Consider the following 13,055-nt stretch of genomic DNA (forward strand, 5'->3'; position numbering starts at 1 on the left):
GTGAAATATGCCTTTCATAAATCCGAAGTCATTGGTTCTGTTTTCATCACCCTCACACAGAAATGTAGGAAAAGTCTCATGGTATCAGTGCTCAGCAATGGCATAAATGGAAGAGTGAGGATTTTCAGTGCCAGAAAGGCATTAAAATTTCCAGGGCTGCAGCATTATTATAATGAACGTGCTTCAAAGTCCAGTAAAAGAAATATTTCTGTTGTGGCATTCTCTTAAAGCAGGGTATGTCTTGCATAATTTCAAACTTTTTTTTTTTTAGAAACTGAAAATTTAATTTGAATATTGCATTTTCACCCAGCTTTGAAAAAATAGTTGTGGGTAAGATGAACAAGAATAAGGCTTGAAAATAAGATTGGTAGTGAAACAATGGAGACACAGTGGACACACCTCTATTTCTACTATTTAAATACCTTCAGGTATAGGAACAGATCATTAGAAGACAAAGACCAGGGCTTTTCAGAAAGAACTGGGCGATGACTTGTATCTGAGTATTCTCTTTTATTTTGAAAGGAATTCACCCATGGTAATGAAATTTCTGGACTGAATTTCTGTAGGCATTTAATTGACTGAAAGAAGTTCACCTTCCCTAATGCATGAGCAAAGCAAATTGGAAACTTGAACATAACATAACATAACTCTTGCTGGACGTGCTTATACTCCAATCCATTTGAAGAAATTTGGCTGAATATTTTTTGTGAAAGGACCAAATTGATTAGGTTAAATTACATGAAACTTCTTGTTCACTTCTACTTACAACTTACGTTTGGTAGCATACCACAAGAAATGACGACAAACAGTGTGTGGGAAGTAGGAAAATCAAGAGTTCAGATAGTTTAAGATCATGAGATAAAAAAAAAAAAAACCCAGATATTTTGAGGGTTTCTGTATTTAGCTCTGGATCGTGTAGGTGTTCTAATACCTAGATTTCCTTCCTCACAGATCATTCTTGCTTCCACAGAACTCCCCTAAAAATTAACCAGCATGGCAATATGGCAATTTGTGTGCCCTCAGTTACGGCAGGGACTCGTGCATTCGCTGCCACACTAGCTCACAAGACAGATCTTACTCTCAGATAAATACAGATGACAGCTTATGTCCTACAGCAAGATATGTACAGGTGGAAAAGGGCAGAATCAATTAATTCTGGTGGCCATTTTAAGATAGGCAAGATATTATTCAGATTATTTCAGATTAGTCAGAAAGCCTTGAAGTCAAACTCCCAAAACTTCACTTGCAGCTACATTCACTCGAATTTGTTGCATACCTAACCACAGGGTCAAAACCTGAGGATTATGTGCAGTCAGTGATCAACTACAAAGTAAATAAATTTTAATACAATTTCTTACCATTTTACTGAACTTTAATGACAAAATAAATCCTTATTCCAGTTCTTGGTAGAAGCATAGCTTCCTTAACTCTGTGAATCATGATCCAGTGATTAAGGACGTGGATAATGCAGATTCAATTCCCTGCACTTCCACAGACCTCTTGCGTGATATTATACAAATCACTTAACTTGTCTGCCTCAGGCTTCCTTTGCAAAATGGTGACAGTATGTTATGTTACACATTAGATGGGTGTTGCACAAGCAAGAACACATTTGTGCACCAAAGGGCAGAAGTTCAAACACTTTATTTGCACTTATTATTTTACCTCCATTCAGATTCATCCTTTGCACTGAATAAGACAGCCATTCAATAGCAGAAATGTGGTAAATATTAAAGCTGCATCATTATAACTGAACCATAAATATACATGCACGCATGGGGTGAGATTCAGACATCACAGCATTAATTCTGCCTTTCCTTGGCTTTAAAACTTTATTTTCTTAATCTAATGAGTTTGTATCTGTATGGTACATGACTGTGCTACTTTTTAGGGGTTTAGGTATTATTATTTAGTTTTATAGGTGTATTTGAATGAAAGGATGTTTCAAAGGTTTTTGTGAGCTTTCACCTCCCAAACTAGAAGAGCGTAAGATTAACAGTTTTCTTCACCAGTTTGTACAAACAGGCCTGTACCTAGCTGTCGGAGTTTTGCTGCTCCTGGAGTAAGACTGCCCTCCAGTTGGCTGTCTGAGGCTCAGTGGAACTTTTAGCAGATCATGGAGCTTTGGGAGGGAAGTTTTCTTTCCTTTTCATCAACCTCTGCTTTCTGTGGCAGCAGTAAGGTGAAGGAGACAGAAAAGACATGAAATAAAGAAGAATAAAGGACCAAATAGGTGAGAGTAGGAGGTAAAAAAAAATTCTCTAGAGAAGTGGTATGCAAGGCATGAGTCAAAAGCTCATGTACTTTGTGGGGAAGTGAGAGGGGAAAGAGTTTGATAAGACAATGAAAAAAAGATGAAGATTGGTGGAGGGAATCTGGAAGAAAAGTGGGGTGTTTGTGAAGAGGCAAAGGATCTATCTCTTTTTCCACAGAGCACAGTTTCGGAGACAGCCTCCCCTTTCCATTCCCTTCTCTCTCCAAAGACAAGTTACTGACATGTAAGTAATTACCTTTTACCTACTGAGTACCATGACTGTCCCTGTGAGCGCTTTAAGCCCACAGCCTGAGATAAAGCATGTTATCTTAAACCCTTAATGAAAGAAATTTATGTGACTGTGCTTCACTTCATCTTGTTGATGGGCTAAGAGCAAGTTCCCTCCCCATTAGTGAGGCTCAGCTGACCTGGGGCAACTTAATGGTGACCAGCCAGCCACAGTCCAAAGCATCCCATGAAGCCCTGAGTGAGGCAAGCAGGGCACTAGCCATGACCGGCACAGAGTGCAGCAGTCACCTGGCCAGTCCTCCTCCGTGAGGGACTCAGTGCTGAAATCCAGCAGGAAAAGTGCCTCCTCTTCTTTATGGGAGAGCTCAGCATGGCTGCAGCTTGCCCACCCTCCATCAGCCCTGCCCTGGACCAAGCAGTTGATGGATCGAGGTAACCAGCTACACCTGCCAGACAGGACATACAGAGCAAGAACCAGAGCTCCGTGCAGTGCGGTTCGGGCTGGAAGTGAGCATGAGAGCAAATCAACTGCTTGCCTCATTTTCAGTACGAGTGATTTGGCAGGTCTGCTGATGGAGCTAGCCTGACCCACATCCTGCTTGGTTTGAGGGTATGGCCATTAATGTTAGCACCTGAACCAAGTTTTGCAACAGATAAGCCCAGAGGTCTGGTGCAGAGTGTTCTAAGCAAATAAAATGTAAGACTCAAACTGATCACCTTATTCTTGATGAAGAAGCATTTTAGTGTTTTAAAACACAATTACAAATAAAGCCATCTTGTCCCTCTCTGTCCCTTCCAAATTATGTTTACCACCAACTTGAAACCATGTTCAAGGAGAAAGGGAGAACAGCATTTTCCTCTAGAAGTAAAATGAAATTGAAGCACCACAAGTGAATATGCAGTGTATCACACTTTATTCCTTTTCATGTTAGCATCTGCACAGTAGTTCTAAAGCTGTGACGGCACAGCAGCTTGACATTCTGCCATCAGTGAAGAAATTCAGCAGGACATGTTTACTTGTAAAAGATGGTTCAAACTACAAAGAGTTTCCTGACAGCAGGTTGTGCATTAGAGTTAATCAAAATTTACTTCTGTTGATATTGATTCTAATCAGAGATAGGCTTGCAGACATCATGTACAGAGCTTGGATAAACCTCCTGCTGCACTGCCAGTGCTGGTGTGTTGTTGGTCTTCTAAATGCCAAATGAAACATGTCACGTTTTGTGTATGAGATTAAAACAGAGAGCCTATATTTATTTTTGTATCAGTTCCCTTTATCGAAAATCTCATATTTGAGCTTTCTGAATAGATGTGGAAGGCAGCTGTCACTTTTTATCTGTAAATGCATTTCTGGGAGTCTGAGCTTCAGCTGGATAACTATAAAACAACAGTCAAATAAACCTGTAAATTATGTGGGATAAAATGCCCTTGTAGCTGATTAGTAATCACAGTGTTCACTAACAGAATCCATTGAGATCTTCTGGCATGAACGCTGCCATGTAGCTTTAAGCATCATTTTAACATTCACTCTGAGAAGCAGCATGCTTTTCACTTACATGCCTGAACCCACAGCAGCAGCATCCTGCCCAGTTGCTTTCTGTTATCATCACAGACAGTAAAGTGTGTTCTGCTTACAATAAATTGTACAGGAAAACCACCAGTGATGCATATATTTCTGCTGGAAATTATTACATGGATGCTGAATAAGGCTGTGGCTGTGTTTTATAAGACACCAACCTTGCTGACTCTGAGTTTTCCCAACAGGAATACCTAGAAGATATAGATACAACTTTGGCTTTTACTCTTGAAGGTAATAAGAAAGGGATTTGTTCAATAGGTGAAAGCCAATCTCCTTGAGAATCCTTCTGTCACAATAGTATAGATTTTTATTAGTGTTACTACTAACCTGACATAGTGTAGGTATGACTGATCTGTTCATCTACTGCTAATGCATGAGAATGTGTTGGGATCAAAGTTTGAGATAAGTTCTTAGTACTTCGTTTTCGCTTTAGGCCAGGTGGTGTTGGGAGCATGCCAAGGACACAGTCTGAGGGCCTGGCAATGAGACACTTTTTCTTACTCATAGAGTAGCAACTACTTTTTTTCTTACCAGACACATCTTTAAATTTGGTAGGAGCTCTCATAGTGATGCTCTATAGCCTGCCCCTGCCGTATTTCTTTGTGTCTCCGTTGACCTTAGTGGCAAAGGATTAGCATAAGAGAAGGAAAAATGTCAAAAATCTTTTTTCAGGAAGAGAAGGAAGCCAAATAGTGTGAGAGAGGCTGAATTCACAATTCCAGGGACTTGTCTTGATGCTGCTTTGCACCCTGACAGTTGCTTAAACAAGTTTAGACTTTGCTCTGTTGTTGCTCCCACATGCTGCTTCAGTGGATGTATGACAATAAATATCCCCCCAATGTAAATTATTTAACAAAGATCAAGTTTTTGAAGAAAACTTCAGATGTTAATTATTAGCTTTGCGGAATAGCCAGTTTCTGCAGGCTTCATAAGAATTATGCTTTTCATGGGATAGGAGTCTTCTTGATATAGTGTCAACACACTGCCAGGTCAAGGGTGTCAACTTAAAATATTCTTTAATCCCGTATTTTCTCTCGAAGACTGTGAGTTTCTGTAGCTTCTTCATTTTTATTCCTGATGAAAATCACATAGGAGCCTATTCAATAGGGAGTTACATACTTTGTTGCATGAAGCCCCTAATCGTTTTGGACCAATTTTCATTACCATTCTGAATGCTGGCAGTGATGAGTTTGCAGTGAGTGTGGGAGTTTCAGAGATGGGACCTTAAGCATCCAGCTCCATTCCCCAACATCCCAATGGAAAATCAGCCTCAGTCTTCAGAGTTAAGATTAAAAGTGACAGTTTTGTTTAAACAGTTATAAAGACAGCCCAGCCTGCAATATCTGCCTTCTTTCATGAGTTGTTGGCAGGGGAGGGAGGGCTTAACTCCATTTTTCTACACTTGTTCCTTTTAGTATCTGCAGAGTCTTTGCCGTGGTAGTTTATGGAGGTAGTTACTCTGCTGAGGAGTAGCAGTGACTGTAACTGTGGCTGGCCCTTGCTCAGATTAGGCCAGGAGAGGGAAGTATCTAGCTATGTTCTGGCCCATAATTAATACATAGGAGGAAATTGTGTTCTGCTCATGAACGTTCCTTGAGGAAATAAAGATTAAATTTATTAAGTAAATTATTCACTGCAAATTATTCACTCAGATCCACTTGCTATTCTGAGATTTCTGCAATATCTAAGGGAGCTAGATCATACAGGGAGAATCATGGACATAAAAGCACAGGCTGAAGGCATGATTCCTTTCTTGTACAAAATACAAGTCTTATTTTAATTAAAATAAACAGAATAACACACTCTAGAGTTGCTTAGCATTAGGGAAAGCAATGTACAGCCCCAAGGTATCTCTGAGTCTCCAGTTAAACTTGGACAAAGTTTGTCTGACAGACAATAAAAAATGAGTTGCTAATACGAAAAAAAATCTCTTTTCATTTGCTTTTTGACAGGTGGCCAGTATACTAAACCCTTCAATCTACTTTGCACCCTACTTTTTAGTTTTGTCTCAATAACCAAGCATTGAAAGGATAAGCTTACACTTGCTGTTTAGGCTGGAAGTGATCTCTCCTTTAAGAGCAAGGGAAATAGATGGAGCCACTGAGAGGTTATGGACCTGTTGTGGCACTTGACATCATGTGGGAGGAAGGCACATAAAGCACTGGAATGTCCAGGACCATTCATCACGGTCCATTCATTAAAACTGGATAATGATAATAATAAGCTATAAGGTATGTTGCCTTTTATAAATACAATGGCAGTGGGAATCATTCTCATGGGGTCATCTTAATTATTTTTAAGTGGATAGCCTTTTTCCCCATTGGACTTCCCACACAGAAGAGTGACATTGCCTGGGTATTTCAGGATGGAGGAGTCAATCCAAGCCCCATAAAATTAACCTGAAAAACTTCTATTAATTTCACTGGGGCTTGGATCAGGTTCAAAGACCAGAGAGGAAATGGAATATGTTACCTGCAGTCATGTCCAACGGAAAACTATGTAAGAGAATTTTTCTTTTAATTTTGCATAGATATCCATTCCCCTTTGAAAAATTAGCTTCAAATACAGAGGATATAAGCACCCAGCTTATTATTAATCTTTAATTCAAAAGAGGTCCTTTAGAAATGCATCGGTTAACTAAATTAAATGAACTTAATGTTATAGATGTTTGATTTTCTTTGCTTTTTTACTTTTTAAAGCTAGTGTGGGTCAGCCTTCCAAGGGCAAGAACATAATCAGGTCAGCTTTCAAGCTGCTATAATTTTTCTGATATGTGGATGAAGAAAGGAAATAGATATGGGTGGGTACTATATCTCTTGAAATGGCCTCTTTCCTCCTGTTTAACAATAAATATTCTACAGAAAGGAAGCTCATATATTACTCGTCAGATGAGTTCCCATTTTATTAATCATGAAGATTTTAACAGTGGCCTGAGACAGGAAATCACAGTCTAATGATCAGCAGAGTCTGATTTAATCCTCACGCTTGGATCAGATTAAAAAGAAAAAGTATACTACCACATACATCTATGTACATAAATAATCAGGTTTAATTACTATTAAACATGCATACAGCTTTTATAACAACATATGGCCCTACTGAATTACTATGGCTAATTAAGTATCCATGGTCAAACCTTGTTATGGTTGGAAACGTCAATGGACACTTCAGGTGGTGTTATCAGATCTAGAAAAGAAAAATACCTCTCAGAGTTCATCACTGTTATCAATTAATTATTGATTACTAATTATAACAATTATTATGGCTCTGATTGATATGTTATTATTAATAAAATTAATAATGAATTCAACTCTATTCTACATGAGTGTAGTGCTGATTAAAATGTGAAGTGAAACATCTTGGTTAATGGGTTGAGGTTCAACACATACTCCACTGCAATCCAATAACCTGGAGAACAGTCTTGCATTATACTGAGCAGCATTTCAGCACCTTAACCCCAGTTCCTCCTCCCCTTTTTACCAATTTGGTTCTTAGAAAGTCTGTAAAGGAAAAACTTATTATACCGTTAGCATATAATAATTATTCTCTCACCAGTCAGTCTAAGCCCATTCAGGTGCCCATCCATGGGCATCCAAGGCAGCCTCCAAAACTTTTCTTAAATATTTAAATAGAAGAAGCAAACTGAAATGGTAATTCATATGATGAGCAGTGTCTTATCCCTCCCTGAAGTATTCGTATGACAGAAAAGAGCAATTCAGCCAAAAGACTACTTGCCTATCTAGCATTGTCTCCTCATGCATGCTTTACAATTCACAAGTGTTTACTGGCAAAGGTAATTCTAAGAAATGAGACCTGTGCATTTGTTACTGGCTTTCAACCATCAGTTCTTTTGGGTTTTGGTTTGGATGGTTCCTTGCTTTAGCATTCCTTTAAATTTGAGTTCAACCAGATCCAGTATTAAAAATTACATAAAGCAAGAAACTCTGACTGTGCATTGGGTATTTGGATTCACGACAGCTGAATTTTTAGTTGGTGCAAGAGACCTTCACAGTGACTTGCTTTTTTAAAAGAGCTTTTATCTATGACAAAATTATAAGTAAAAGTTGCTTAGAATACATTTTCTCAACAAAAAAATAATTTTGAAATAATATCAAAATTTTGGGGAAAAAAAATTCATACCAAAGTTTTTTCTTGATACTTAATCTTGAAACTTTTTCTTGCAACTTATTTAGAAATACATGTATTTTTTTATTTGTAGTAATGTTAAATTAAAATTTAATTGATGCTCTGTGGATGGACCAAAAGTTCGAGGTTTGAAATTGAGAATTTGCCTCCATCTTTAAGCAAAAAATTGGGAATTTTTCATGGTTTCAGGTTTTGTGGCCTATGTTTCACCACAAGTGAGTCTTACTTAGGATACTTAGGAATTTTGTTTGTTTGACTTTAGAAAATAATATTAAGCAAAATTAAGAAAAAAATCAAAAAAATAATAAAAAAAATTAATACATCCACTTTACCCTCTGGACTGGTTTTCAAGAGGGTATAAAGGACCTTTGCCATTCTCCTCTGTCTTTTTGTTGTAAGCCACCTGTTAGACTTGCCTTTTCTCCTTGTGGCTTTGTCACCAAATCAAAGACAACAGAGGACTGAAAAGTGCTGTTTCAGGGCATCCAAATTCTGTGATGAATGGCAAAAATTCATTCCATCATGCAAAAGAAAAAGGTGGCTTTAGAAAACGTCCCTTCTCTACCAAACAGTGACCTTTAATCTCATTGCTTTTATTGCATTCCTGTAGAGCTAGGAGAGAAAGGGAGGTGTTAGGGACCAGCCAGACCATGTACTACAGGTGCACAGTGGTTTGTTTTTTTGCTGGTTGTTGTTTTTTTGTTTTGGTTTTTTTTTTTCTGGACAAATAATCACCCTTGGTCCTCTGAACAGCAGCACACCTTCTTCATATTCGAGTCCCAGCACATGTTGAAATGAAGGGTGCGCTTAGTGCCACAAGGCTGAGTGAGGAAAAATGAGAAAGGAAAAGAGGACAATTTTCTTGAGGTTGTCCAAAGTCTTACTGAGGCCTGACAGTGACACAGAAGGAGGTCAGTTTTAAAGCATTTCTCACTCTGAACTTTATCCTCATTTTCAACAAATCTTAGTGCCTCTCTCTTTCTTTCCCGTCACTTCCTCACCCCCTTCTTCACTCCCTCCCTAAAGACTTCAGCTTGCTCACCCATGCCGCGAAGCAGCCGTGTGAGGTCACATCCTGACAGAATAAGGAACTGTGTAACCGATGTATGCATGTGTAGTATGCTTCGTTGTGCTTAGTTTGGTTACAAGGTAGTAGCAGTTACAGTTCATCTGGCTAAGCGTGAATTAAAAATGTTGAAGAGAAAACCATCTAATGTGTCTGATAAGGAGAAAAGTCAAAAGCCAAAGGTAAGAATGTTTAATTTTTATTGCCAATGAATAATAAGAGGAATTCTTAGCAAATTTTAAAAGGAAGACTTCCTTTTAAATCCTAGCTTCAGGGTTTCTTGATGTGTTAGCAAGTGCCTTGGTGCTATAATCTCAGTATATACTCACTTTATAACAGTAATGATCCAATCCAATGAATCATGATTGTGAAGCTGCTATAGCTGTGCTAAAGAGTCCTGGTACTGGGGTTTGTCTATAGTTACATGTTCTGCATCAGCATCTCGCAAAAATCCCCTTTCTCTTTTTTATCTATGATAAACTGATGATGTTCAACAAAAGTTTGAGAATCAGTGAAGAATTAGAAAAGCTTTTAGATTTGTTCCTTATTTAATATATTTGCTTTTGCACCACCATAACCAAAAGAAGAGCGGGACTTGGCAATCAGTGTTTGTCATCTTCACTTTTCTGGGAATGATCATCCTTTCAGCCTGAAAGAAATACTCTGAATAAATTGATAATGTGCTACACTGGACACCTTCCACAAACTGGAATTGCAAGAAAGAAAGTGAGAGTTTTGTAAGATGCATAAGAATGTGTCCTGTGCTAGAAATTTCTTTTCAGTCCCTGGACTGGGTGCAAAATTACCTTTGCAAGTGTATTGGAAGCCTGAAGAGAAATGGCTACTGCTAGACCCCAGTGCCTCAGTATCCATTTCTGCCTCAGTTTATCAGTGCTGACAATTTAACCAAGAGATTAGAGGAGCCTTGTAGTGTATCTCTGCTTTCAGTAACTCAGTGTCTCCAAGTTTACAGACCCATCTTCTCATTGCTTGGGAATACACTTCACTTAGTGACTTCTGTGTCCTAAAAGATTATTGCAGGCACTGTTCCAGCAAGAATGTCTTCTGGTTTTATACAGCACTGGCTTTTGTGTATTGCACTTGCAATTTTAGACTATGACTCATTAACAATTAAAATTAATGTTTTTCCATGGATTTGAAACAATTGTGAACCCATTTTCCCATAGATTTTAATGTTTTTAAAGCATTTCACTGGCTACTATGGTATGCATTTTCTTCTGTTCAATCATCATACTGTTTTTAATGCCAGGGAAGAAGTATAATTAATAGCTAATTACACTATAGGTTAAGCAAGAAATGTCCACGAGAGACTCTGTGGACGGGCTTTGTTTTCCCATCTGTTAAGTGTTTTCAAAAGCCAGTTTTGATCACTCTCTTCTTCCAGAATAAGACATTCCCTAACAACAGTCTGATTTTCATTTTTTGGTTTGGTTTTTTGGGTTTTTTTTCTATACAGTTAGTTACTCATTCATGAATGCACTCCGTGCTGTTAAAATGCTGGCATTGTGGCTTTTCAAATATATTTGTGTATATCATGGCCATGGATTTGATTCACCGTATGTGTAAAGTAGTGATAAAAAGAGTCTAACCACTTGACTGAGTGTCAAACCTGCTGACTTTGCTGTGCTGACTTTGCCTTATTGTAAATGTTTACAAAAATGGAAATGTCTTGGTGAAGTGGCTCGTCATGTCTTCTGCCTCTGTATCGTGCTTTGAAACACCACCTACTCCAGTCCCACTTTTGCACAGAATTGTGAAAACTTTCCACAATGAGCATGTTTTTGCTGAGTACACTGTTCATAAAAAAGGCATGGGAGGCCACAGCCTCATGCTGCATGGAATAGAAAACTTTGCTTGTTGTAGCATGTTTTGAAATATGCCCCACGGAAGCAACGCAAATACTTAAGTTGCTTAATACTGCATTGGGTAATAGGGGCGCAGGTCCTTACCTCCCGACAGAAGTTATGGGATTTCACAAGAGACTTCCCTAGATCACTTCCTGGCTGCCGCTGCTCTGCACAGGCAGCGTTTGGTACCTCCTCATACACTCAGGGCAGGATGCTGTTGTCACTGTGCGGTTCCTGGGATACCTCACCTTGCCTTTAGGCAGCTTAGACCCAGTGTCTCCCAGCATCCGCACAGGGCTGACGCAAGACCTGTGGGAGAGCTGTGAGGTCTGGAGTGTTAAGTGAAAATCAGGTTTGCTACCTTAGGCCCTCAAAAAGGACACCAAAAAGATCATTTTAGGTAAATGAATCTTAACCACGGTGACCGGTTATCTTTATCACAATTGTATGAATTTCTGTGCATTAATTCAAGTGTTTCACCAACATTTGCTTTTTAATCCTTTTGGGTTTATCACTTTCTAACATGAAGAATATCAGCATCCAGTTATGTCTTTTGATAAAGATGAAGGAATACCATGCAAACCTGGTAAAACACTTCTTGAGGCAATTCGCTCTCCCTGCCCTCTAGCAGTGGTGGGCAAGTCAATGACCGATGCAGGATCAACACAGATTATCAGTATCTAACTGGCAATTCTCTACCTGCAATGCATTTACTTTATTACTGTGGTGCATAAGGGACTTCTGCAGATGTGTTAGGTGCTACATAAACAAAAAGCAGCATCTTGCAACTCTCAGTGTCTGCTGTGAAAGGGTTGATATTATGCCATGAAATAGTAATATTTCAGGTTTGTTCCATTAGACAGCAGGATTTCTAGAGTGCTGCAGTCATGCTAGTAACTTCTTTGCATATTTGGCAGTTTTTGCTTATGCATGGATTTGTATATAACTACTGAATGCATTATGTACACTATATAAATAAGCATTCAGTGTTAGGAAAAAACAATCTACATCGTGTCATCCCAGAGAAAATTGGAAGAGAAATGTGAGAGAAATGTTTTTGCAAGAGATACTGGAAGTATCCTGATCTTTTGCCAATGTTTATCATTGTAACTGCACGTACTGCTGTGGAACTGTTGGTACATTTATATATTGTACATCAGCTGAAGACCCAGGTAGCTGAACTAAAAAGGAAAAGTCCAAAGGCTTAAAAATACCCTGCTTGATATTGAAGAAACTCAACCAATTGATGGGCCAAGCTCTCTATTATCAAGCCTATCTAATCTAACCTATCTGTCTGTCCAGGACCTTAAACAACTTTCTATCACAACAGAGCCTCTGCACCTCCCATCAGGACCACCACCAAGAGGCAGCTCTCAGCGCTTCCTTTCCGTCCCCACCTGCCCCCCTTTCTTTTCCATCAGACGTGACATGGCTTGGTTTATATGGTGTAGCTCTTCGGAGCTGCAGTACTATTTGTGAGCAGGTGAGGTCAAACAAACTAGGTCTTACACCTCGCCCTGAGGTTCATGGTCATGCTGGTGGCTGCAGTCAGCCTTAGCGCCACCAGCTCACTGCAGGGAGAACCTGTCTCCTGCATTGCTGGAGTTTTAGTTATGGAGCAGGAAAGTACTACAGTAAGTGGAGGGAATGCTTTTACTAGATGTGTTTCAGCTATGAGTTTGTGCCGTCTGTCCCACCACCCCTTAAAGGGCTGGGGAGGAGGAAAGAAGTTGACTTAGAGGAGGAAAGAAGGACCCCTAAAATGATCTGGATTTTAGCCTCTTTGGCCCTTATAATGTTACTGACGTCAGTGTATCTGGGGAGTGGCATGAAGCAGATTTAGAAAGATGGTAAGAGAAAAGATTCTGAGAAATTATACAGGAACTAGTCTTC

General features: G+C 39.1%; 1 protein-coding gene across 4 annotated transcripts in view; it reads left to right on the plus strand.

Moving 5' to 3' along the window:
- LOC119143519 (SAM domain-containing protein SAMSN-1-like) overlaps positions 1–13,055 on the plus strand; it is a 98,297-nt gene that overhangs the window by 52,442 nt on the left and 32,800 nt on the right. Inside the window, exon 1 of one of the 4 annotated variants that reach the window (XM_037377860.1) lies at positions 9,300–9,476. The exons of the other annotated variants lie outside the window; for them this stretch is intronic. Within the exon in view, the coding sequence (XP_037233757.1) occupies positions 9,420–9,476 (57 nt within the window). The 5' untranslated portion in view covers positions 9,300–9,419. Of the gene's footprint in view, positions 1–9,299; positions 9,477–13,055 lie in introns of those variants that run through there. 4 annotated transcript variants of the gene reach the window in all.

This window comes from Falco rusticolus, chromosome 2 (assembly GCF_015220075.1).
Source record: "Falco rusticolus isolate bFalRus1 chromosome 2, bFalRus1.pri, whole genome shotgun sequence".
NCBI lineage: Eukaryota > Metazoa > Chordata > Aves > Falconiformes > Falconidae > Falco > Falco rusticolus.